Source organism: Leiobunum rupestre, chromosome 5 (assembly GCF_980474605.1).
Source record: "Leiobunum rupestre chromosome 5, qqLeiRupe1.1.hap1, whole genome shotgun sequence".
Taxonomy (NCBI): domain Eukaryota; kingdom Metazoa; phylum Arthropoda; class Arachnida; order Opiliones; family Sclerosomatidae; genus Leiobunum; species Leiobunum rupestre.
This window is the reverse complement of record NC_143388.1, coordinates 36409229-36432456: the sequence shown is the minus strand read 5'-3', so window position 1 is coordinate 36432456 and position 23228 is coordinate 36409229. Positions and strand designations below refer to the sequence as shown.

Sequence of the window (23228 nt, the reverse complement as noted above, 5' to 3'; positions counted from 1 at the left end):
CGCTATATTATTTGCAAATAATGAAAAATTTTAGCATATATCTACTTATTTGACCTGGAAACTTTATTTACACTTGGAATGTGTAAGAAAGACTGATGACCGTGATGATTCTAGTAGAAAAAGGGCACAGTTTGCAGCACATTTTGGTTTTGACGGCTCGTAGTCAACATTAAGCCTGGTCTTAAATAGAAGTTCACTTACCTCCTTTCCTCAGTTTTAAGCCCTCAAAAATGTGATTTTATGTTCTGAAGAACATGAAAGTGTCTACAGTGTGAGAACAAGCTGGGATTTCCTAAATTAATTATCTGGTATGCCTATTTCCCAAGTGAGTGTCCTTTTTTTCCGCAGCATGGTTTCTTAGTTATGGCAGCCAGCGTATCAACAGCGATACAGTTTACATTCAACATAGTTTTAGCCAAACCATTATTGAGCCTCTTTTGTAGTACAGTGGCAATGGTTTCTCAGACATTCCAAGTGTTTACATAGTTTCTTGCTGTGACAATTTTGCAGTTTAGGTTTATAAGCTGTCTTAACTAGAATAGAAATAATTTTCAATTTTTTTTATTAGTTAAAAAGAGCTATGACAGCATTGTATCGCTCCTTACAACAAGAAATTGAAGGTGGAACATCATATGATGGAGGTGAAATCCTTCAACTGGTACTTCAATCCATAAGGGTAAATTTAACTTTTAAATTTAGTGGTTGAATAAATTAAACATTGTAATCAGATACGACAAATATAAAATGGTATCAAACGAATGTAACCTCTAACTTGTTCTTCACGGAAGACAATTTTAGGGACAAAACACTAAATGACACCCAAAAACATTAAAGCCTTGGGAGGGAGCGACCAGAATTGGAGCCCTTTGTGTTCCCTTTAACAACCATAAGTGTTCATTTTTTTGTAGGTCCTCTTTGCGAACCAACGTTTTAACAACTTATTATGTTACTTGTGAGGCTATAAAATACCTAATACTTTTCCATAGCTTTGGACACGGTATAGGCGACATCGTCATAGGAACCGTAGCACTACTCTATAATGTGGTATTTCTGCTCAGAAGGCCCACCATGTATATTCCAGTAATGCTTAGTTTTTACCCCTGCGAAGTTTATCTTTTTTAAGTAGTTTAATGTAAAGATTATCAGTGCTGGTCAGTCTAATATTGTTGACACAAAATGGACATAGACAAAAATCTTTACCTAATAATTCAACTAAGCTTTTTACAGAGTATTACAAGTGCAATGCTAGAGAGTGAATCTACAGACTCTGATGTTCCTAAAACTAATATATCAAGCACAGAAGAAAATCCTGAAAGTATGTAATTATTTTAGCTTTATTAGCTAGATAGTCACTAAAATACCAACAAAAAAAACAAAACATGTGGTCTAAATACAAACAAAATGATTCGGTAAATTTATTAGCTAAAGTTACACCACTATCAATACGAAATATAAAATTGTATATACACTAAAAAAAATAACTGGAAAACTTTTTTATTTCTATGGAACATTCCTCATCCAGGGGGACATTTACTAGTGTAAAATTCTAAAACTATCTCGAGAACCGTTGGGTTTACCGTTTACGTATTTGGTTCCAATCAGAAGCCGAGAAATTGAAGGTTAATAGGTTCAGTGTTTGATAATAAAATAATTGATTAGTTTTAATGTGACCCAATCAAATAAATATTGAATAGTTTACAACGGTTCAATGATGCCACCGTCGGCTACGATACATGCTTGAGCTCGTTTAACGACGGAGTTCAATTATTCTAAAACTTGTTGTCATGACAACCAGTCTTACAGAAATCAGGTTTACTTCATTAATCTTCAATTTTTTGGCTTCTGATTGGTCAAATTTGGCCAAATCAAAATTATTTTAACTAATAATATGGCGAGCAACAACTTTCTAATTGGAATGACCTTGAAGACATGGTTGAAGGTCATTTAATTTTACACTAGTAAATGTCCCCCTGCACGAGGAATGTGTAACTCATTGATTTTGTTTAAATTCAGGGATTAAGTAGACCTTGATGTAACTTAAAAAACCCCAAAGGGAAAAAATGTGATGGGCTTTAGTTTTACCATGGCAACCAAAAACGTTTTTGACAACTAAAATATTATATTTCTCTATGTAAATTAACATGGCAAAATCGAGTTTTAAAATTACGTTTTGTTTGTCCAATATAAACGTGGTTGCAACCTTTACATGGTATTTCATAAACACCCTGATTATTTAGGTTTTCAACATGGTCTTTGCCGTTGTTAAATTTATTTTTTACTTGGTTCATCGGTCTGAAGGCAAGTAAAAAATAAATTTTCTAAGTTACATGAAGGTCTACTTAATCCCTGAATTTAAACAAAATCGATGAGTTACACCTCGGGTAGTCTCCTTGTCAGTTAGTGTAACTGAGCTGTTAGCACTTTTTTCAAAACTCATACAGATATAAAAATTAACATAAAAGTGCATTAGTTTGGGTAGAGATAATATCAATTTTAATGTTAGTATTTTTAAAGTGGTTGACACAATCCTTAGAAAACATTGTTGGTGATTAGCTACAAAACACTTCCCAAAAATTTCTTAGTTTTGCCTAACACCCTAAAAAATCCTTTAAAACTTTTTTCAGGTTTATTTCTTCACAGGCATTAAATTTTAGCACAACTGTATTTGCTCCCCAAATTTTTGCCTTCAAATCAATCTTTTGCAATCTTTAAAACCTTGTTTTTCGCCCCTTCAAAACACTTTTATCAAATGATGTTGTACAATAAAGTAAAGCTTGGATTAAAGTTATTCAGCAGTGTCTTAAAATGAAAGTTTCCCCTCTCGATGGTATATACACCGTCAAATTATTAAAAAGTTATTTTATTTAAAATATGAATTTAGATTTTATAGTAAAGTCCTAAAATAATAATATTGATTTATACAAGGAATTTTTAGGGGGTATAAAAATAAGACTTACCGCCCCTTTGGAAAAGTTGCTTAGTTTGAAAAGGGTCCATAATTTCACAATGGCTTAATAATTTTCAATAAAATTCAGATGAATTCATAAAATTTCATTATAATCAACTGCATGACTGGTCAATTTAACATGGAATGGCCCAGTATAATAATCAGTCAGTGGCGTAACTAGGAACTCGGAGCCCTTTTAAATAGCATCGATTTTAATCATAAACGTTTGGGGGCCCCCCGCATTGCGGGGCGCTATTTACCCCACAGAACCTAATTACATTTCTTAGTTTTGTATCTCAATTTTATTTGTGTATTTAGGTACAAAACAAGGATTGGTAAATGAGGTCAATAAGACAAGTAATGATGAAAAAAGTTCCATAATCAGTAGTAGCTCTGTTGCTGAAGAAATGGTGCCTAATGAGGAAAATCTCAGCAAAACAGAAAGTAAGTTCTATTTTCAGTGTTTATTCAAAAGTTATGAAAACTTGTAGTTTAAAAAGGGGCATTATTGGTAAAAGTGCATCAGTTGCTATACTTTCCACAAAGATTTAGTGAATGATTTTACCAAGACAGAGCACATAATATAGACTTCAACCATTATGGTTAAAATTATAAATGATATGTCTCGATAGCCCAGACTTCATTTCAGCTATCAGAGCCCCAAAATTTTCACATTTTAGCAATTTCGCCTGGAAATCTACATACATTTCTTAAATTAACTTCAATAGTCTTAAAAATTATATATAGAAGATAGCTCTTGTCAGTATCGTGGCATGCAGGGCTTGCCGCCACCCTCCTACGCATTGTAACCCGGCCACCTGAATTAAGGGCTTCAAAAGTCGCATGATGACTTAGGCTTAGGGTGGTGCCTTGGGTGTTAGCCTAGCTGATTATTATTATTATTATTATTTATTATCATATATTTTTAACAACATCAAGAAATTTAAAATTTAAATTGTTTTTTGGCCAATTAGCAGGACCCTCTTATGCTTTATTGTGAAATATGAATATAGTACCAATTGAAGGTCCCTGACATCTGCTGTCTTTAACCTTTTGCTTTGCGAATAGATCCATTTCAAAAAACACTCCTATTGACACTCTTTTGGTAATTGTCACTTTAATGGTTATTGTGTAGGATACTTTTACAGTTAATTTTGAGGTATGGAACCTGTTTCATTAGCAAAATCATTTAATTTATTGAATTGTATTACTACAATTACATATTCTGATGGATAGAACCAAAATAGAACTTTAAAATGTAGATATCACTTTAGAAAAGTTATCATATGTTTTCCATTAAAATTTTCACTAAAGGAAGTATAAATTGTTTTGGAAATTGCAGTAATCTCATTACCAACCCCTTTTCACTGTCTTCGAAATTTTGATGTAAAAATCGAGGGTCCTAGTGGAAAAACATGAATTTCGCTAATTCGCCATCAAATATCCAACTTTGTATTCCATTTGAATTGGAAGCATCTAGCTTTACTAATATTCTAATTCAGATTAAAACACAGTGTACCCTCATGATAGAAAATGGAATTGTAAATGTTGTTGCGTTTATATAAGTGGTGTCATGAATTAATTTAACCTATGACTACCAACAGGAATCCATAACGCAACTTGGAATGAGTATCTCCCCATATCCCCTGTGGTATTTTGTGGCGGAACATTGTGGGAGGGACTAAAAACGCTTATACAGCCTTAAATGACGTCAAATTCAGTGACAAGTAAGGCTTATAAGCTCCGCCTACTATGTTCCGCCACAACGGCGGGGAATCGAAGCCGTTATTCATTCCAAGTAGCGTTATGGATTCCTGCTACCAACTATAGCACTACCCTATGATCCCTTCTTTAAAAGGCGAAAGGCAAAGCCCATTTTCACACCACATAAGTGACTTCTTAAAAGCACACCAGCGTTTGAATTTAACCAGTTACCCGCGCTTGTTTCCAAAATATGATTGGTTGTATCTGCTACCACGTGGTAAATACGTGCAAAATTTTTTCAAATGCCTGTGTGGCCCTTTAAGCTAATAAGAATAGGGCCTTCCAAGAGCCATGGTCCTAAGCCTTGTCTGAAGGGAAGAGATTATACGTTATTAGTTTTCTTTAATATTCATTTGTTAAATAAATTAATGTACATGGTATCGATTGTTGCCTACATATGACCATTTATCACATACTAAAAGTTATTTAAATACATTACTAATTGCAACGGGTGTCAATATTAGATTTCATAAAACAAGGTGAGGTTGCTAACTATTATAATTTGGTTCTAGTTCTTGATAATGGTTTGTTTGAAGGGAACTTGACCTCTTCATTTAAACCCCCTTCTCAAAAACTCTATAAACTTTATCATTGTGTCTGTGAGACTTTGAAGTTTTGCAGATATTAAATTTTAAATCAGGTAGATCATCGTAAAAGATAAGCTTAAATTTGGAAATTTAGTGATAGTGATGCGTTTTTTTCACTCCGGGCATCATTATATTTGGGCCACTTTTATTGCCAAGTAATTTCCCGGATGCTTTCCTTGTCTTTCCTTTTACCTGCTAATTCCGTTTGTAAATTTTCCCTGATATATCCACAGGCTTAGTAAAGGAGGTCAATGGATCTGAAAATGTGTCTGCAGATGTAAAAAACGCAATTGGGAATGAGATGAAACCCTCAACAGTCAAAGTAGATTCTGTATGTATCCAAGCTTAATTATTTTATTTTAATGCTTACTCAATCCAAAAAATGTCCATTGAATGTCCTAAAATTTCATTTCATTTACCTTCATTGAATATTCCTGATCTTGTCTGGAAATAGCATCTTTGTTATAATTAGTTAAAGTCTTAGAAGAAATTTTTACAGAAGCAATCAGTTGAATGATTCTAAAATACTGATATCAAGCAACCCATTAATGTAACCATAGATTGTTAATTCTTGCTTTGGTCAGTTCTTTCATGTCTTCATCTTATATTAACCATATCTTTAAATATTTTACGTTTAAATTGAAGTCTTAGTTAAGATTTACAAAGATTGACCCAAGCGGCCATATTCCAATGCTAGAATGATACTAACACTTCAGAGAATTTCATCTGTTTGGTAGAGTTCTTATGTGACTAGTTTCTTAAAGTACTCCGAGAAAGCACTTATGGAGTTACTGATAAGTTTTTTTTGGCTGGTTTACATTGTAATGAGCTTTAAATAACGAGTCATTTTAGTAAAGATGAATACTTGTAATTTGGTTATTGACAATCTTATCCCCTTTCCTAGCTGGAGAGGGTTTACAGTAATACTGTCAAGGGAGACTGTCTATCCCACTCTAACCCTTATGCATGCCAGCTGGGTTGTACAATCAAAACAAATGAAATGTAATAAATTTATTTTTGTATCAATTACTTAATTTAGAATCGTCACTTTCTATAAAATTAGAGTTATAGTACCAACATCCTTTTATAATGAAATGCATTGATTAGCGGCTAGGAAGAATTTCACTTCTAAGACTGTAACAAATTATAATTTTTTATGTTTTGATTCACCTCATGTGCAAATCCTATTTCATAGATTATTTTTTTTAAACTATAAGTAGCATGAATGTAGTAAATTTTCATTGGCCACACCATATAAACAACTGATAAACAATATAGGGCTATGAATAGAAGCTAATTGTAAAATAAAGAGAAAGTTTGTATTGGTACAAAACTGTTATTTTTTATTAATTTTTTAATTAAATAAAGCCTGATAATTTCCTCTAATTTCAAGCTTAGTAAAATCAACCTCAATCGAATTGTATGTCAAAGGCGTATGAAAAACGTGCCCCTAATAGTTCAATTATAGTAGCGTTTACATTGGAAAATTTAGAGGTTCAAATCCAGCATTAAGCAATTGAAGTTCTTTCGATCAAGGCAAAATCATAGATTTGGTTTCAGCAATTGCATCAAAGGTATATTAAGTACTATCAGGAATCCCTAACGCTACTTGGAATGAATAATGGCTTTGATTCCCTGCCGTTGTGGCGGAATATAGTAGACGCAGCGTATGAGACGAGTGTTAACTCCTCTCATAAAACTGTGTTCGCCGACACCACAGTTTCGGTGTCCTAATAATTTCCACGTGATATTCCCGATATTCCCGTACTTTATAAAATCAATTACAGTTTTTGTTCATTTTCTAGGTGTTTTGTATTTTTGGGCCACAAACGCTTATTTCAGGTTGATATTAAAAGTATATACTTGAAGCGTTAGGCTTTGTACTGTCCTCTAGGTCGCGTTATAGATGGCCCATCGTTTTTTTTGTATGGGGTTGGGGAGGCGCCGCGCGCCACCAGCGCTTGAGCGAAGTGAGTGCGCGGCGCCGCCAGGCTCCAATACGGGGAATCTCAAAGTGCGTCAATCGCCAATACAGGGAGTTACTATTTAAGTTGATATGATTTCACTAATTACGATGCCACTATGTACGATTACAGAAGGCCCACCGTCAATGCTCGGAATGGGGCTGGGGCGCGTCAGAAAAGTTGTGTCGACGGATACACGACGGAACTATTTTTTAGAAAAACGTTACTAATCCCCTAAAATTACTACTTTTTTTAAATTAAGTTAATTAAACAAATAATCATTTGGGGCCCAAAAAAATAGTTTAGTAATCTGCGCGTCAAGTGCTACACTCTCTGCCAAAAAAATACAAAAAAACAGTAATTCTCTAAAATTACTAATTTTTTAAAATTAAGTTAATTAAAAAAATTATCATTTGCGGCCCAAAAAAAAAAGTTTTGTAATCTACGCGAGGCCGCTGTAGTTCAATTTTGCCTACAATTGTTTCGGAAATGAACATATTTTTCGAGAAAGGCATTTTTAATATTCCCTCGGTACAGGCTTAAAGACTGTATTGAGTTCATGCTTGGACTAATTAATTAAAGACTTTGTGTTTGAAATCCTATCATGATAGGATGGCCTTTAATTTGTCGGATGTTATGATAACTCTCACAGGATTTTGATAATAATTTGCTTCACTCCACACTTCTAAATCGGAGCTGTTAGGCGTATGTTCAGAATTTGGAGGAAAATAGACTTAATCTTTATGGACCATTATTATCGTTCTTTTCTTTGAAGCTTGGTTACAAACTACTGTTTTTTCTAAATCATGAATTAGTTTTAATGACTCGTCTATCACGGATTCTAATACTTGAAAATATCTAAATCAACTATGCCAATGTGTTCTGCCATTTTTTGCTGATGATGAAAACTAGAGGACGACTAACAAAAACCTGTATATTTTTAATAACTAATCAAACTCAAGAGCTTGCACATCACCAGATTTTACATGTATGGCGGTATAAGCATTTTTGGCCAACCCTTAATGTTCCGCCACAAAATTTCACAGCGGATATGGGGAGATATTCCATATGTACCGGTATGGATTCCTGGTGCTCTGGAAATGTACAAATAATATGTCATGATTACTGCTAGGTTAATCATTAAATCCTCATCCTATTACATACACTTAGAGTGGTACCAATCAAATTTACTCTAGCTTCTGGACTAATACTAAACCTACAGTTAATTGCATTTTTAACTGAAAACCATAAAAGTAAAAACTACATACTATGTTAGTGTATTGCACACTGTTAGTGGCAAAATTCAGACTGCAGGCTAAGATATACTATGATGCTGTAGGCTTTCTCATAAATTTCACGTGCCATAAAAGTGCTCCTGCTGATTTTTAATGTTTAAATTGCATCTCTTATTGGAATATTACCGTGTTTTATGTTAATATTTAAATTGCTGCAAAAATCCTGAACAAAATGTGTTGACCTTTTTTTAGAAATACAAAAGTAATAATTTTTACTCAAGTTTTTATTTATTTAGTTGGTGTTACTTGAATCTTTCATTTCGAGATCCTCACTGCATGTTTTGGGGGTTGCTGTGAGCATGATTCTCTTTGGTTGGTACTGGTTACAATATTACTAAATTTGTGTAATAATAATTGTACGTGTTTATTAACTAAGATCGTTGTTAATGCATCTTATAGGAGTTATGTCCCGGAATATTATTCTTCACTTACACTATGTTTTACAATAAGCATTAACAATTTTTTTGAGGGTTAATAACTCACCAAAAACAATTTTCTTAAAAGTTGACACCTCCTATATATCCGAGATTAAATATCTGTATTGCTCTCATCCCCATGCGTTTAAATGGGATTTGTTCAAAATATCTGTTAAAATTAAATTGCCTGAGACATAAAAAGTATGGGTGACCCCTGTCCAAGGGATCGTGTGCTTTAAGGAATAGGGTTAACCAGTTTGTGGTAAAAACTTCTGAGCTGAACTGCTGATAATTATACCCCAAGCCAAGTAATTGCCATGCCTCTGGTAGAAGTTACCATTAACATTTGAATAGTGTATATTTTGGTGTTTATGGAAATGAAGTAAGCATGGAAGCTTTTTTTAGTTAAAAGCTATATTTATAATTTGCACTGTGAAATTGAATTATGTGCTTGGTTTTCAATATCCCTGATAACTAAATCCAGGAATTCATAACTTGACCTAGGAATGATTATTCTGACTGATTTGCTCTCGCGGACCATTTATTCTGACTGGAGAGCATAAGTTTTTCTTAGGCATTTCACTGACTAAAAAATTAATACTAAAACCATTAAGGTACCAGGAGAAAGGGAAAAGCTATGGGAATGAAATGGATCAAGGACTTAAGTAATAAAGAAGTCTGGATTTTAAGTCTGCTTCTGGTCCTCATGAAATCTCATGCAGTTTCATAAAAAAAATTGTTATATTACTATATGTAAACCTCTTAACTTAATTTTTTCCTAGTCCCTGCTGACAACCCTTTATAAAGGCAAGGGAAAGAAAGTTGTCACCACATAATTTTAAACTGATCACTTAAACATGCATGGTCTATGTTAAAGCTAACCACTAGTTTGTAAAGTTAAGTGCATTCAAGTGTCTAAAATTTAACAATCAGAAGTTTGTCCTTCATTCAATTGATAGATGTAAATATAATGTGGATTTACTAGACCATAACATAGCCAAGTCTTGGTTACTAGAATTGAGTGGTCATTATATCTATTAATTAAAAATATAACCCCTAGCTCCATGGGCTAACAGTATCCTATCATTAATTTGAACATTTTTCTTGCTTTCCTGTCTTGGATATGATAGTGTGGTGTGGAATAAAGGTTTGTTAGATGGTTTTCAGGGTGTGTGCTTGTAAAATTATTTCCCCCTAAGATCCTTACAACAGAATCAAATATTGCTACTCTTAACTGGCTTTCCTTTATCACTCTACCAACAATCATTTTTTTATTGAACTAAGTCTACATCAGATTACTCCACAGAGCAATTTTTTATTTTCTTACTACTTTTTAATAATGTAATTTCATAATTTTAAATTATTTATGAACATTAAGTAGTCCCTTGATTTATTATAGCTTTTGTACTCAAGTTCCTGCTTATTGTAAGTCCTGCCAAGATTATCAAGATGTCTCATTTTCTAGCTAGGTTATATATTTTAAAGCAAGCCTGCTTGGAAAAGTTTCCAATCCCATTTAAATTTGTATGCAAATATACTTTCAATAGTTTCGTAAAATTTTGCTTTAACCCTGAAAAATTAACCCCTGGATGAGGCACTTGATGCTATAATGCTGTTTTCATGAAGTGTATCCACCCACACACCACTAGGCAGAAAAAAGGTACAACCTTCCTCCAACTATAGCAATTTTGGATAAACAGTAATATTTAGTATTAGGAGCTGTTGGCTCGCTTTCCACCACCCTCCTACACATTGTAACCCAACCACCTGATTTAAAGGCATTAAGAGATAAGCTTAAGGTGGTGCCTTAGTTAGCACAATGGAAAATTGCACAGAGAGAATGAGAACGATTTTTCTCATTCTAATTTTGTGGGAGTGGATGACAGTTAGAGCCTATCTTGTGCCAAGTCGAGGTGTTAATTATGTCAAGGTTGAAATCTTTATTTTAATCTTCAGTTCATGGTATGTGTCAAAATTTATTAATATATAATAGTAAATTAGACATTCTTTTTACTGGTAATCATTTTGGCTCAACCAGCTTGCTTTCTAAATTTTGTTGTTTTATGTATCCTTTCTATTTCTCTTATCTTTATTCTTTTTCAATGTTTCCTCTCTTCTCTGGAATCCTAAACTGCACCTCTTCAATGCAACTCCAGCTGTTGCAATCACCGCTTTCTCCTTCTTTGGAGGCAGATGACCCGAAGAAGAAATATCTCTTTTTCGACACCAAAACAAAGGTTAGCTAATACTGTAGCTTTTTATCAAACACAGTATTTCCGAATTTTGACACAGCAGCTAGTAGTATAATAATCCATAAAATGGCTGTGTCATTGATAGCCTTTTATCGCTTATTATTTCTCAAAAATAGTTGAAAACAGGTGGAGTGGTTAGCACTTTCGCCTCGCAGCAAGAGGAGCTGGGGTTTAATACCAGCTTGTGGCACTGAGTGAAAACTAGGCACAACCCTTTCTGCATTGAGTTTCCTCCTCAACCTGACAAGCCCTACAGATTGGATCATCATTGATTCCAATCAAGTAAATATGTCTGTTAAGAGTAGGCAGTGGCCTGTAAGTAGAGTCACAACCAACCTGGTACTGGACTTGGAGAGTGAGAGCAATTCTTTTCTTTTGCTCTGTCTGGAGGGGTGCGAGAGAAACTCTTAAGATAGAGTTGACGGTCAGTCATAGAAATTTAGATAAGGCTGCTATGCTAGAGAGGATAGGTACAGCATGTTCAGGACCAATTAACCCAGCCTCTGTCCCCTTTGGAGATTCAAACCACTGTAAACCATTTTAGAGGAGATATTAAACAGATTGAGAGCCTTGAGGGCTGCTTGACTATCTGAATAGATTTGGATAACCTAGCCATGAAGTTCTTTTTAAGACAGAAGTCAATACAGAAGCAAATGGCGGCAATTTCTGCCCGAAAAACGTGTGGCTTGGGGGAAAAAGTATTTGAAAGGTTTACTAAAATGTAATTTAGTAGTCATAATATCAGAACCTATTAAAAAGGCAGGTAACTGGCAGGAGATATCATGGTAAATCTTGGTGTGGCTATTATCCTGAATATTAGCCTTCCACCAATCATTCATGTTGAGCCTATAGGCTTTCATAGCAGCAGCTTCCTCTATGAAAAGATGAAGAATTTCTAGAGAAGTGCTTGGGGCTGTTCTCATAGCTCCTGTGATGCAGACACAAGCCAAAGCCAGTCTTTGTAGAGTGAACAGTCTTAATATGAACTCTAGGGCCACCAAACCATAGCAGCATAAGAGAGCAATGGTCTGATGATCATGGTGTACAGCCAGTAGATAAATTTGGGGTTAAGGCCTCAGCACCTGCTCACTGCACTTCTGGTTCTCCAAAGTAACATCTTAGCCTTCTTAACTATATACTGGCGGTATAATTTATTTCTAGACTCGCTTACTTGTTCGCTCAGCATGCTGACTGGTACAGTTGAGTTTAAAATTGTCTCATGTATCAACACCTTGTGTAAAGTAACTGGCATGTAATACCACGAATAAGTCACGAGGTACTTCATTTTGATGTTTTGACAGAATGGGCCAAAGAGTTTAGGATCAATTGGTAGACCGCAGGAAATTTTAGCCAGAATAACAAAAAGATAACCTAGTAGCCACTTTCCAAGTTGAGAATTTCTGCAAACCAATTTCCATACTTGTTGCTCAGAGCTCTTCGGGCATTTTTCATTCCATTGCCTCCAGATTGAAGAAAATCTACTCTTAATCCTATTTCTTTTAGAAATCTAGTTTGGATACCTTCTTTTGTTTTGGAAAATATTTATATTTTTTGGGTTCCCTCAACTCTCCAGCAATATTACCCTGAACAATTCCTGTACCAAAGATGTGAACAAAATTTAAAAAAAAGCATATTAACGCGTGGAGTAGACTAATTAAAATTTAATGCCATATTTCAAACATCCAGGCTTTAGTTTAAGCCAAGAGAAGAGTTTTCAATGCTTTTGAACCTTATTGGTTGAACGCCACAGAAAGGTCACGTTACCTGAGATTTAGTATTGCAGGTCAAAATGCTTAATACTTTCCCATCAATCACAGTACAATTCATCTGAAAGTGTACTTTAGTCAGTACATTTATACCAAGTTCTTCTTCACTGATAACTTCTCGTATATTTGCTGTCTGAGTCAACTGATATTTTTCAGCCAATATAGTTTCTTTAATTTCCTTCAAGAACTTCAAAGAAAGAGGTAGACAGTAGCGAACCGACTGGGGAGCAGGTTTCTGCCATAGTACTAAATCTTACGATTTCAGTCCTAATAATATCCACGTGGTATTCCGGTAGTTTGCTAAACAAATTACAAGTTTTCTTAATTTTGGGAAATTTCTAGGTGTGTTGCCTTTTTTTGGCCGCAAACGCTTATTAAATTTTAAAATTTTCACTTTTTTGGGCCTTTTCACGATTTATGTTATTATTTTCGTCGTGTGTTCGCCAACACTTGGTGATATTGCGCTACTTTCTTGTAGTTATTATACGAACACGAAAATGAGTACCGTGTAATCTAAAAATTACTAGAATTTTTCCAGTCGCGGACCCCACTTTGCCCTTGGTCTTGCGATATACACTCAAATTTTTCCCACGCCAATACTTATACTAACACGAAAAACTGTTCTTTAGCAATTTTTTAAAAGTCTGGTGTCGGCGAATACACGACAAAAAGAATTTCGACCCAAAATCTAGGAAATTGCAAAAATTGGCAAAACTTAACAATTAAATTAAAACATTAAATCTTAATTTGAGGCCCAAAATAAAAATACCATCGTAATCTCTGCGTCAAACTCTATCGTATTCCCCGAAAATAATTATAAAACCCCAGGAGCAAATCAAAAATTTTTATTGACGTAGACTCGGAATATTGGTTGTACTTCGATAATTCTTTTAGCGATATGGTACAGTAGAGAGTTGACAGAAACCGATACAAGAGTCTCCCTGACCAACTTGGATCCTTGAGGATAAAATTTTTCTTTCGCTTGAGCTACCAATGTATAAGGAGGGTATAATGAAAATCAACGGCTATTAGCAACTTTTCTTAAAATTTACGGAAATATCCTCATCTATCAAAAGAGCTAGTGCTTCATCTGGAGTCTAAGATAAAGCATTCTTCATACATGATTCCTAGTTATGTTTAAATTTTTCTATTTTGTTCGTCCAGTTTAGGCAATCTTAAATCCTGATTTTTAAAGGGTTATTAAAATCCAAGTACAGCCTAACTACGTACAAAAATCAAATTGTGATATATTTATGATCATAAGACTATCAAGGCCCCCATAAGTTTGAAACAAATGTCATTTTAACGTTAGTTTAATGACTGGCTACATGAATCCACCGGATGGTGAAAAACAAACTTATGCGTAAATCTCTCAATGCATGCTACCCTAACTTAGGGGGGCCTTGATAGTCTTATGTTATGATATATCAAAAGTACGGACATGTAGCGCCACCTGTAAGTAGCCACCAGATGGTGCTATCGTCTACAAAAATTTATTTTTTGAAATCCTTCCATCAAAACAAAGTGAAATATGTATATATGTTAAAGCAAGATACTGTGTAGATTTTTGGCCACAGATTTGGTCTCTTAGCACATTGTGCCTTCGGTAATAAATTTTTTTTAGAATACTCTTCTAAAATGTATTATCAATAAAAAATATTTACAAAAAGTGAAGAATTTGGCTTGCACTTGTCTTAAACAGTGGTTGATACATTACACAATGATGTAATATTTTATCTTAAAATAATAATGAATAGAAAACGAAAAATGTACGGCCAATTGTAAAATTATAATCATACAAAATGGTAATAAAAATGGTATTAGAACGGTCGTAAGGATAAGATTAAATCTCATAAATGTATGCTTGCCATAAACCAAAATTGCTGGCACCTTTTCATTGTGCAAGATTGCTAGGGTAAATTCTAATGTTTGTAATTTGCCTTGATATTTGCGTATGCTAATAGTTCAATGGTGATGAATGTCTCAAAGCATTAGACATTTTATTATGAAACTTAGATCTTTGTGGTTAAGGGGAGTAGTAGTTACTGTGATTATATTACTTTAATTCGAATTGGTGTCATGGTTTTCTGTATGGTTTAAAATAATATTTTCTATATTGGTGTAATTTCCTATTTATAATTTAAACTAGGCCATTTATTTCTGCCAATTATGTTCGAATTTGGTACTTCAGGCCCTGTCCTTCTAAAATTGTGCCTTTTTCAAAATGGCAGAATAATCATGTGAAATGCAATTGCCCACAGGGCAAACCCTTACCAAAATAATAAGTTGTCTAGGAACTTGGTTTTAGTTTGTATTTGAGACAAATACAAACTAAATATTAACTAAGATCATACTTAAAAACAGCTTTACACCAACTAGCCACTCAAAACCAACTATTTACAAACTTAAAAAAAAATTCCTGTCAACTTAATAACTTATCACCCCTTTAACTATAGTCAAATAAGTTTTTATTAAGTTGGCAGGAAAATACTTTTTTTTTAAAGTTTGTAATTAGTTTGTTTTCAGTATTCTTGTTGGTGTAAAGTTCTTTTTAAGTATGATTTTAGTTATTAGTTTGTGTTTGTCCCAAATATGACAAACTTAAAACCAAGTTCCTAGACAACTTATTTTTTTAGTAAGGGAATAAGGGTGCCTGAAGTAATCTTTTTATATCCACATCAAAATCACTAAATCCAAAATATTTTATAAATATATGAATTAAGGCAGTAACTAAGCACAGTTAGATTCGGGACATAAGCAGTATGTTATGTTTTCCACCCTTACTTCTCTGAGCTCATTTGGTGGCACTGAGATATTGCCCCAGGGCAAAAATCTGCTTAATCCAGCCCTGGGTGGAACCCTTTTAAATAGTCACAAAACTAACTTGCCTGATAGGTTTAACATAAAAAGTATTTCAATGTTATAGATATCACAGTAATTGTATGTAAGTATTTTTATTATGATAATGTGGCCCCATAAAACACTGCAATCACCTACTTATTAATGGTGTTACTCTGTATTCAATGTAAGTATGACATGTAATGTTTAATATTAATACAAAGGTGTTGTTATTGTAGTAAAATACATGCATAAGAGATTATCTATCTCCACAAATTACTTTTGGGTGGCTTACTCTATTTGCAATGGTTCCAATCACATCTGTCTAGTTTACACTGTTTCTGATGGTTTTCTAAAATTTATTTTTCAGACTTGGAGACCACAGCCGCCACCGCCTCCTTTATTTGACGATGACGATGAAGATGAGGATGACTGGTTGAAAAATTGATTAAAAATGTGCTATATAAAATGTACGGTAATAGGGGTCTTCCAGTAAAATTTTCAGTAATCCTTTTTAAATATATAAGCCATTCCATTAATTAAACTCAAGTCTATTAAATGTTGCTTTTCTAAAAATGTATATATTATTGAAAAATTGTACAAGTGTTTAAAGAAAAAATGTACCGGTATTTCATAATTTTGGCGTAATAAAATATATTGCTTCTAATCAGTCTAATAGAGATACCCAATTTTTTTAAACAAAAATTTATTGTATATTTCTGGAGAAAGATTATTTTGCAACAATTTTTAGCTTCGTTGCCAATTCTTCCCCCTAAACAGATCACATTGGCCCTAAAAATATGTTCATGTAAAATAATTTTTGGGCCTAATTTTAATGCTGGTTTTGGAAAACTCAATACGCTTTATTTTTCTTCATATTGAAACAAATAGCTTAAAAATGTTTTATTCAATATATTAAAATTTTTGGGTTATTACATTATGAAGAGGTTAAAATTCCAATAAAATACAAAAAATAACTTTTTCAAATGAGCTCATGAGGACGGATATCATTGCTTCCACCTTACAATAATGTCAGTACACAGGGAATGTAATGCCTTTTCCCCATGTACCAAGTTTAGTATGATCTGTCATAACTATATTAGATTGTTTTAGACACAGTTCCATACCGGAAAAGAAAAAAAATCAACAATACTATTTCAAATCGAAATTGCACGATCACCTGAAATGTTACGCAACTTTCCACAAAGTGCCTTACAGCGTAAATCCGTACTCTTGCCTGATCTTACAGAGAAATGGCGTGAGTCACTTGTAGACGTAAAAAAAAGCTACTTCAATACATATAGCAGAAGAACTCATAGCCTGCAGTTCATAGAATAAATGTCAAGTTAACCAGACCAGAATTCATCTCAGCCTACTGAATAAAAACCACATAAAAGTTATTGTATTAGTTGAAAAGTACAAAGTGGGGTAACTAAAGGGACTGCTTAGATCAATTTCATAGGGTTCATTTATTTAACAATGTGATATTGATCTTGCATGAATACTTAATCCTCATGACAATTCTTTCCAAAAAAATCAACTAAAGAAATCAAAACTAAGGAGAAACTCCGTTCGAGTCAAAGTTGCCTACTATTTTTTTTATAATTTCAAAGCAGTGATGCATGCCGTAGTTTTATTTTGCCCACATTCAGTAATAGCCCACCAATATAATTCTAATGGCTTGACATTTGATGCATAAAAATATATACAATTGGAAAAAGAGTCAGTCTTTCATTATTTAAGAGTAACTCAAAAGTATTTCATGCATGTAAAAACTGTTGTTGAAAAACTAAGCTAAATGATTATAAATAGTAAATACATTCATCCAAATGTACTATAAGTTGGTTTCCGGTAACTATTAAATTGTAAAATAAAGTGTTTATGCTGATTTTTGTAAAAAATAGAACCACACAATCCTAAAACGATAAATGTGACTCACTTGCAACGAACACACTTAAACCCAAAGCGATGAACATTGTTACATTTTGACCCAAAAAAATAGTTCTAGGTAGCAAACCCCAATTTAAAAATAGAATTTTGCTCTCTATTTTATAAGCCTCGGATGAAGAGGATATTAGTATTAGCATAAGTGGATAACATAAGTATGACACTTTCTATTCACCCAATGCAAATTTTTTAATGATAGTCTGTTTCGCCAATGACAACGTAAACCATTATGTACTGACAACTTTCTGCGAACTGCTACTAGTATTTGGGGGGAGCCGGATAAATTACTGACGGGTCGCTTCAGACTTTTCGACGGACCAGCCAATGCCCATTGAAAATTTAAATGCTTTCAAAAGTGTAAATAACGCTTACTTTAAGAAAATAATGATGAATTATTGAATGGGAAGATACCCTTACCAAAATTTAAGTGGTCTAGGAACTTAGTTTTAAGTTTGTATTTGGAACAAATACCGACTAAATACTAACTAAATCCATACATAAAAACAACTTATTACCAACTAGAACCAAACTGCCAACTTAATATCCACTTATTACCCCTTTAACCAGTTTATTGAAAAATGCTGACAACTTAAAACCAACTTAATACCAACTAAAATGTGTATACCAACTAAATACAAACTAAAAGCCAACTTATTTTTTGGTAAGGGTAAAAATAACTATTATAAACACTATCTCCACTTCAGAAGTTAGTTTTTTTCAAATTACAAACCTAAACGGGTGCACACTCATATTTCTCGCCATCAAACTAACCAACTATTTTGGCAAAAGAAAGAGTAGGAAGGGACAAGTTTCCTAGTCAGAAACTTCCTATTTCGCAATCACTCCACGACAGACTATCATTAACCGAATTTGTTCTGTGCCATATTTATGTTTATTATCCACTTATGGTATTAGAAAAGCTCCTTTAAAAATTGAATTTCTAATTGCCGTTTATCTTGTCTAAAGAGTCCTTACGACGCACACAATATACATGTGCCTACATAAAATTAAAAGTATAAAATGTTTTAATGGCATCAGGAGCTAATTTATTTGTCACTTTCTTGCACGTGAGATTTTGTGACAGCTCATAAAAAAGTAATTTTTAACCATAGTCACTGCAAAGAGAAATTCTTAGCATGCAAATTTAAAAGAATGGTTTTAAAATAAATTTCAAAAGAATACGAACAGGGAACACACCTTGAATTCAGGTTTCCAATTTAATAACCACAAAAATATCTAATCCACCATTTAACAACTTAATATATAAATAAAAACACATTTGTAAAAAAACTAATAACGAGATGTAAAAGATTTAAAATCACAACGCTGGCCAGGAAACACTCAGCTAAAATGTTGGATTAGAAATACTACTTTGAATTATATGTTAAGCCTTTTTTTATGTTCTACCATTAATTTATTTATGATCAATTTCCTTATCCATAAGTTGTCCCTTCAGCGTAAAAGGAAATGGTTTGTATTTTTATTTTGTAAAAGTGGCTGCGTTCAGTAACTCTAAAAATGCTCATCGCTGAGCTCAACGGTCAGCGATTTTTTACTTCCGGTTTAGACTTCATATTAATTATCTGTTGAGCAACGAAGACATAGGCTGTAAGAGCAGGCTTTCCATTGTTCAATGGTCACATGGCGTCGCAACATGGTGTAAGGCTAGTTGCAGACGCCTCAACAGACGATATTTTACAACATGCGTAAAAAGCGTTCAACAAGATCAGACGTCACGTGACGTTAGCAACAGTTTCATGGAAAATAATTTTTCAGATACTTCGTTGAGAGTTACTGAACGCAGCCAGTGACAAGTCAAAAGTTACCTTTAAGAAAGTTAACTGTCAGGTGCATCTGTTGGCTGGGCTTTTAAAATTTTTACCCTCTTTTGTAATCTTAAAATTTGTTTCCTCATCCGTCTTCTTTCAGTCGTAACTTTCTGAAGCAAATATTTAGGATTTTCAAATTTGGAGAATTTATAAGATATACCATTTTTATCTTTCAATGCTTGTGCATTTCCGGCCTTCACCATTCCATCCACGACGAGTTCCATAAATGAAGTACAATTTTGGCACAGACTTATTACGCTTTTTACGCAACTAAAAAATCCGGAACAATTTGGAGAATGAACTGCATTTGTAAACCTATTCATGAAAGTGTTCTTCATTTCATTTTTGCAAAACTCGACATATTTGGGTTCCGAAATTCCGCCACACAATTTAAATGAGTCAACGAAAGTTAAAAACTGTAAAAGTTCCCTCAGCGTTCTGAATGTTGTTGGTAAATTATTACTGTTATCATTGATTACGACCCCATAAACACTGGTTTTAAATTTTAAATCTTCATGGATTTCGATGGTGATCAGTCCCAAAGTATTGGTTAGTTTATTCATTTTGTGCACGATTACCGAATGCAAAAATATATTTCTAGATATTGACCAATCTGCGTGCGTTAAATTTTTGACCTGATAATCTGAGAAGCGAGAAAATAGGTCTTCTAAATTTTCAAATTGATCTTCAATGTTAGTGGAATTATTTCGTACACAAAGCATGCCATTGTCATTCGTAATATAACACGCACTTTCTTGTTTCGGAGCTACCAGAAAGTTCGATACTGGTATTTCAAAGAACGATATATTAGTAGCGCAATTGCTTAATGCTGAGGCATTATAGTGATTCAAGGCCTTACTTTCCATGGGATTAATTGTTCCTCCTGGATTTAAAGGAACTGCGTGTTCACCTACAACAATAAAAGCATCTTCTAACTTTAATGGAAGAGATAAATTATTACTTCCATTATTGGATATTTCAATAGGTTTTCTTGTAATGCAATTATTATGCGTTTCAATCTGAGTTGAAGGTCCTGAAATATGGAGTTGTTTCTCTGAACCATTTCCAATATATGTCAAGTCTTTTTGAGAAAATATTGTACTTTGTTCTCGGGCAGCTATTGTTAATTCCGGCATTTGATTAAGTGGCATATAAGTTGAATATTCACTTAACCCTGGACTATTGTGGTAGCCCATAACTCTTGTTTCCATTAAATTGGCGTTCCTTTCTTTCCGCACCAGCACATTTTCACCCGCAGTTTTTATGGGAAAAGTCATAATACCATTAGCATTATTAACCACGTCGGCCCCTTTTGACGTCATTGTATTGTTTTCAGATTCAATGTAGGTCAAATGTTCGGAACTACGTGGATGATGCTCTGAACCACTTTCAGAGTATGACATATCCTCTGTTATGAAACACGGACTCTCTTTGATAGCGGCTACCGCTAATTCCAACATTCCATTAAGTGATATATTTGGTTTATAGTCACATAGTTTTGACGCATTTTCGTCATTTACTGCTTTGCTGTCAACGGAATTGTGATGTTGTTCAACTTTTGAAGAACCTTCAAATTCATCCGATATGATGGAAGTTTCTTCCAAATTTTTAAGTAAAGTCAACGTACTACTTCCTTCGTTCAAGATTTGTTCTGGTTTTCGGGAAATTCCGGTAGAAGTATTTACCGGGTCCATCTGACTTAAGACAGATGACGTGAGGGGTTGTTGTCCTCTGGGATCCTTAAAATAACAAAAGTATTAATATGGAAGGTCCTTTAAAATACAAATCATTTGCGTGGTTTATCAGTACACTTACAATCATGTAATAAACAGGGTGATAAATCATTGGATCAGGATACTCTTTAGTAGGTCCTTGACCTCCCACAAAATGCTGAGAGCAAACAAATCGGTCCTTCGTGATTTTGTCAACTGTGAGATAATCAGGTCTACCACACGCATTTATCCACCTCTTACACTTTTCTAATTGTGTTTTTGGTTTTGGAAATGGAAGAAAAAATATACCCTTTGAGAATTTACCCCCACTTCTAGTGTCATTGAGGCACCCATTATAGCAACAGCTTTTAAGTTTGGGCATTTTTAAACACTGATATCAATAATCCTTCAAAACAGACTAAAACATTAAATTCACTGCTATAAAAAGAAGGATTATATTTGAAAGGTGTATTAAATTAAACACCATTAAAATAAATTTTAAGGCTTAAAACAATCACTGTGGCACTAGCAGACTATTTTCAGTAAGCAGCCGATTTTTTTTTGGAAAGTATAACATAGAATGTCATAGACCACGAATCTATGCGGACTCACTCTTTTATTGATTTTTCAACAGGATTCGCGTTACGATTGGCCTAAATTCGCGACGGAAACGAGTCTAGGTGGCGCTGTGGCGCCAGACTATTCTGAGGTAGCGCCTATGGTGTAGCATATGCTGACGTAAAGCTGGACGTCGTAATTACTTGGTTTTACCATGTAGGAAACATAAAATAGTTAAAAATTACATTCGTTATCTTTATTTGTATACCCCCGTACCGTAATTTACAATAAAATTATAAATCTTAATCTTTTATAGCTTCTATTTCATTATAAATAGCCCTCTACTACGCGTTAGTCCTTACAATACCTATCGTGACGTCACAGCCGGAAAAATCAAAAATCATTCAACCACTCACTGATACATAGGAGCAACAAACAGCACCGCACACAAGGAGAACGCAACCCGTCAAAAATTGAGCGTTTTCTTGTGTACAGTTTTCATTGGTTAGACGCTTTAGCGCCTGCAGCCATCTGAATGGGAAAATTAGTCAATTGTCTCCCCCCCTCACCCGTAAAACGTTCCGCGTAAAGGCTCGTCCAATGAAATTTGTACACAACACTGCGTTAGTGTGTTTAAAGGCTAGCTGCGTTCTCCTTGTGTTTTTTACTCTTAGCTGATACCATAAGTCTATAATATTATTCTATAAGTTTGTCACTTTGGGAAATAGTTTACTGAGAGCTAGTAACGGAGTGACGTCATCAAAAAAGATCTCCCTCTAGCGAGGCGCTGTCAAAAGCTACGTGTGACGTGTTATCAAGCGGACGCAAAACGGCGACGAAGCCCCATTGCAGTCTGTCTTGTGAATAGCTCTCAGTAAGAATTTTTCATGTGAAGAATATGTACTTATGTAACAATATTATACACTTATGCTGATACTAGTAGGGAATGAATCAGAGGGTTATTAAACGCAGCCCTTGGGTAAGTTCAGTAACGCAAATCTGGGAAAAATCGGATTTTATTTGATGTTTGCTTGATGAGCATAGAGAAATAGTTGATGAGCGCTGGTCGTCGTAGTGACGTAGGAAGTTACTGAAGTCCTGTTATTTCTAGTCAGCACTGTTTTTAAAGATGGCGGCTATAAATGTTACGGGGCCCTAAAATCAGAGGAAGCGAAAAATATTACTTTCAATAATTAATGAGTTGGTAAATGACGAAATTGTTTACTTTTGCAACGATCAGTCTTTTATTAAAATAGCGAAAAGCTATTGCAGTAGCTGAGGTATTCCAATTAAATGATAACGCTTTGACCAAACCAGCAGAATTGTGGATTAAAACGTGTTTGACGTCAAGAC

At 34.1% G+C, this 23228-nt stretch overlaps 2 protein-coding genes across 12 annotated transcripts in view; one reads left to right on the top strand and one right to left on the bottom strand.

Moving 5' to 3' along the window:
* LOC149944377 (FK506-binding protein 15-like) overlaps positions 1-16496 on the top strand; it is a 36290-nt gene extending 19794 nt beyond the window's left edge. The window contains exons 23-29 of one of the 5 annotated variants that reach the window (XM_090175115.1): positions 569-676; positions 1228-1315; positions 3266-3391; positions 5532-5629; positions 8794-8869; positions 11130-11210; positions 16200-16496. In XM_090175115.1, the coding sequence (XP_090031241.1) occupies positions 569-676; positions 1228-1315; positions 3266-3391; positions 5532-5629; positions 8794-8869; positions 11130-11170 (537 nt within the window). In that variant the 3' untranslated portion in view covers positions 11171-11210; positions 16200-16496. The remainder of the gene's footprint in view (positions 1-568; positions 677-1227; positions 1316-3265; positions 3392-5531; positions 5630-8793; positions 8870-11129; positions 11211-16199) is intronic. The other 4 variants (XM_090175113.1, XM_090175117.1, XM_090175116.1 and 1 more) reach the window with 4 other exon arrangements.
* A 209-nt stretch (positions 16497-16705) lies between these two features.
* Positions 16706-21916, bottom strand: LOC149944376 (uncharacterized). 7 transcript variants are annotated; one of them, XR_016480978.1, is made up of 4 exons: positions 21421-21915; positions 19603-21344; positions 17010-17204; positions 16706-16923 (listed from the first exon to the last, which is right to left on the bottom strand). XR_016480978.1 is itself a non-coding variant. In XM_090175594.1 (3 exons), the coding sequence occupies exons 1-2, from the start codon at positions 21697-21699 to the stop codon at positions 19614-19616; spliced, it is 2010 nt and encodes a 669-aa protein (XP_090031720.1). In that variant the 5' UTR covers positions 21700-21916; the 3' UTR covers positions 16706-17201; positions 19603-19613. The 7 variants fall into 7 exon arrangements, 4 of the variants coding, with proteins under 4 accessions (XP_090031720.1, XP_090031722.1, XP_090031719.1 ...); XR_016480979.1 differs by having other exon boundaries at positions 17046-17204; XR_016480980.1 differs by lacking the exons at positions 16706-16923; positions 17010-17204 and adding an exon at positions 19010-19226 and having other exon boundaries at positions 19603-19715; positions 19766-21344; positions 21421-21914.
* Positions 21917-23228: the final 1312 nt, after the last annotated feature.

Excerpts from the sequence above, each read along its gene's own strand:
- LOC149944376 (XM_090175594.1), bottom strand. The coding sequence starts at position 21,699 with ATGCCCAAACTTAAAAGCTGTTGCTATAATGGGTGCCTCAATGACACT. Across the intron at positions 21,345-21,420 it reads ACCCTGTTTATTACATGATT|GATCCCAGAGGACAACAACC; the intron begins GTAAGTGTACTG and ends TGTTATTTTAAG.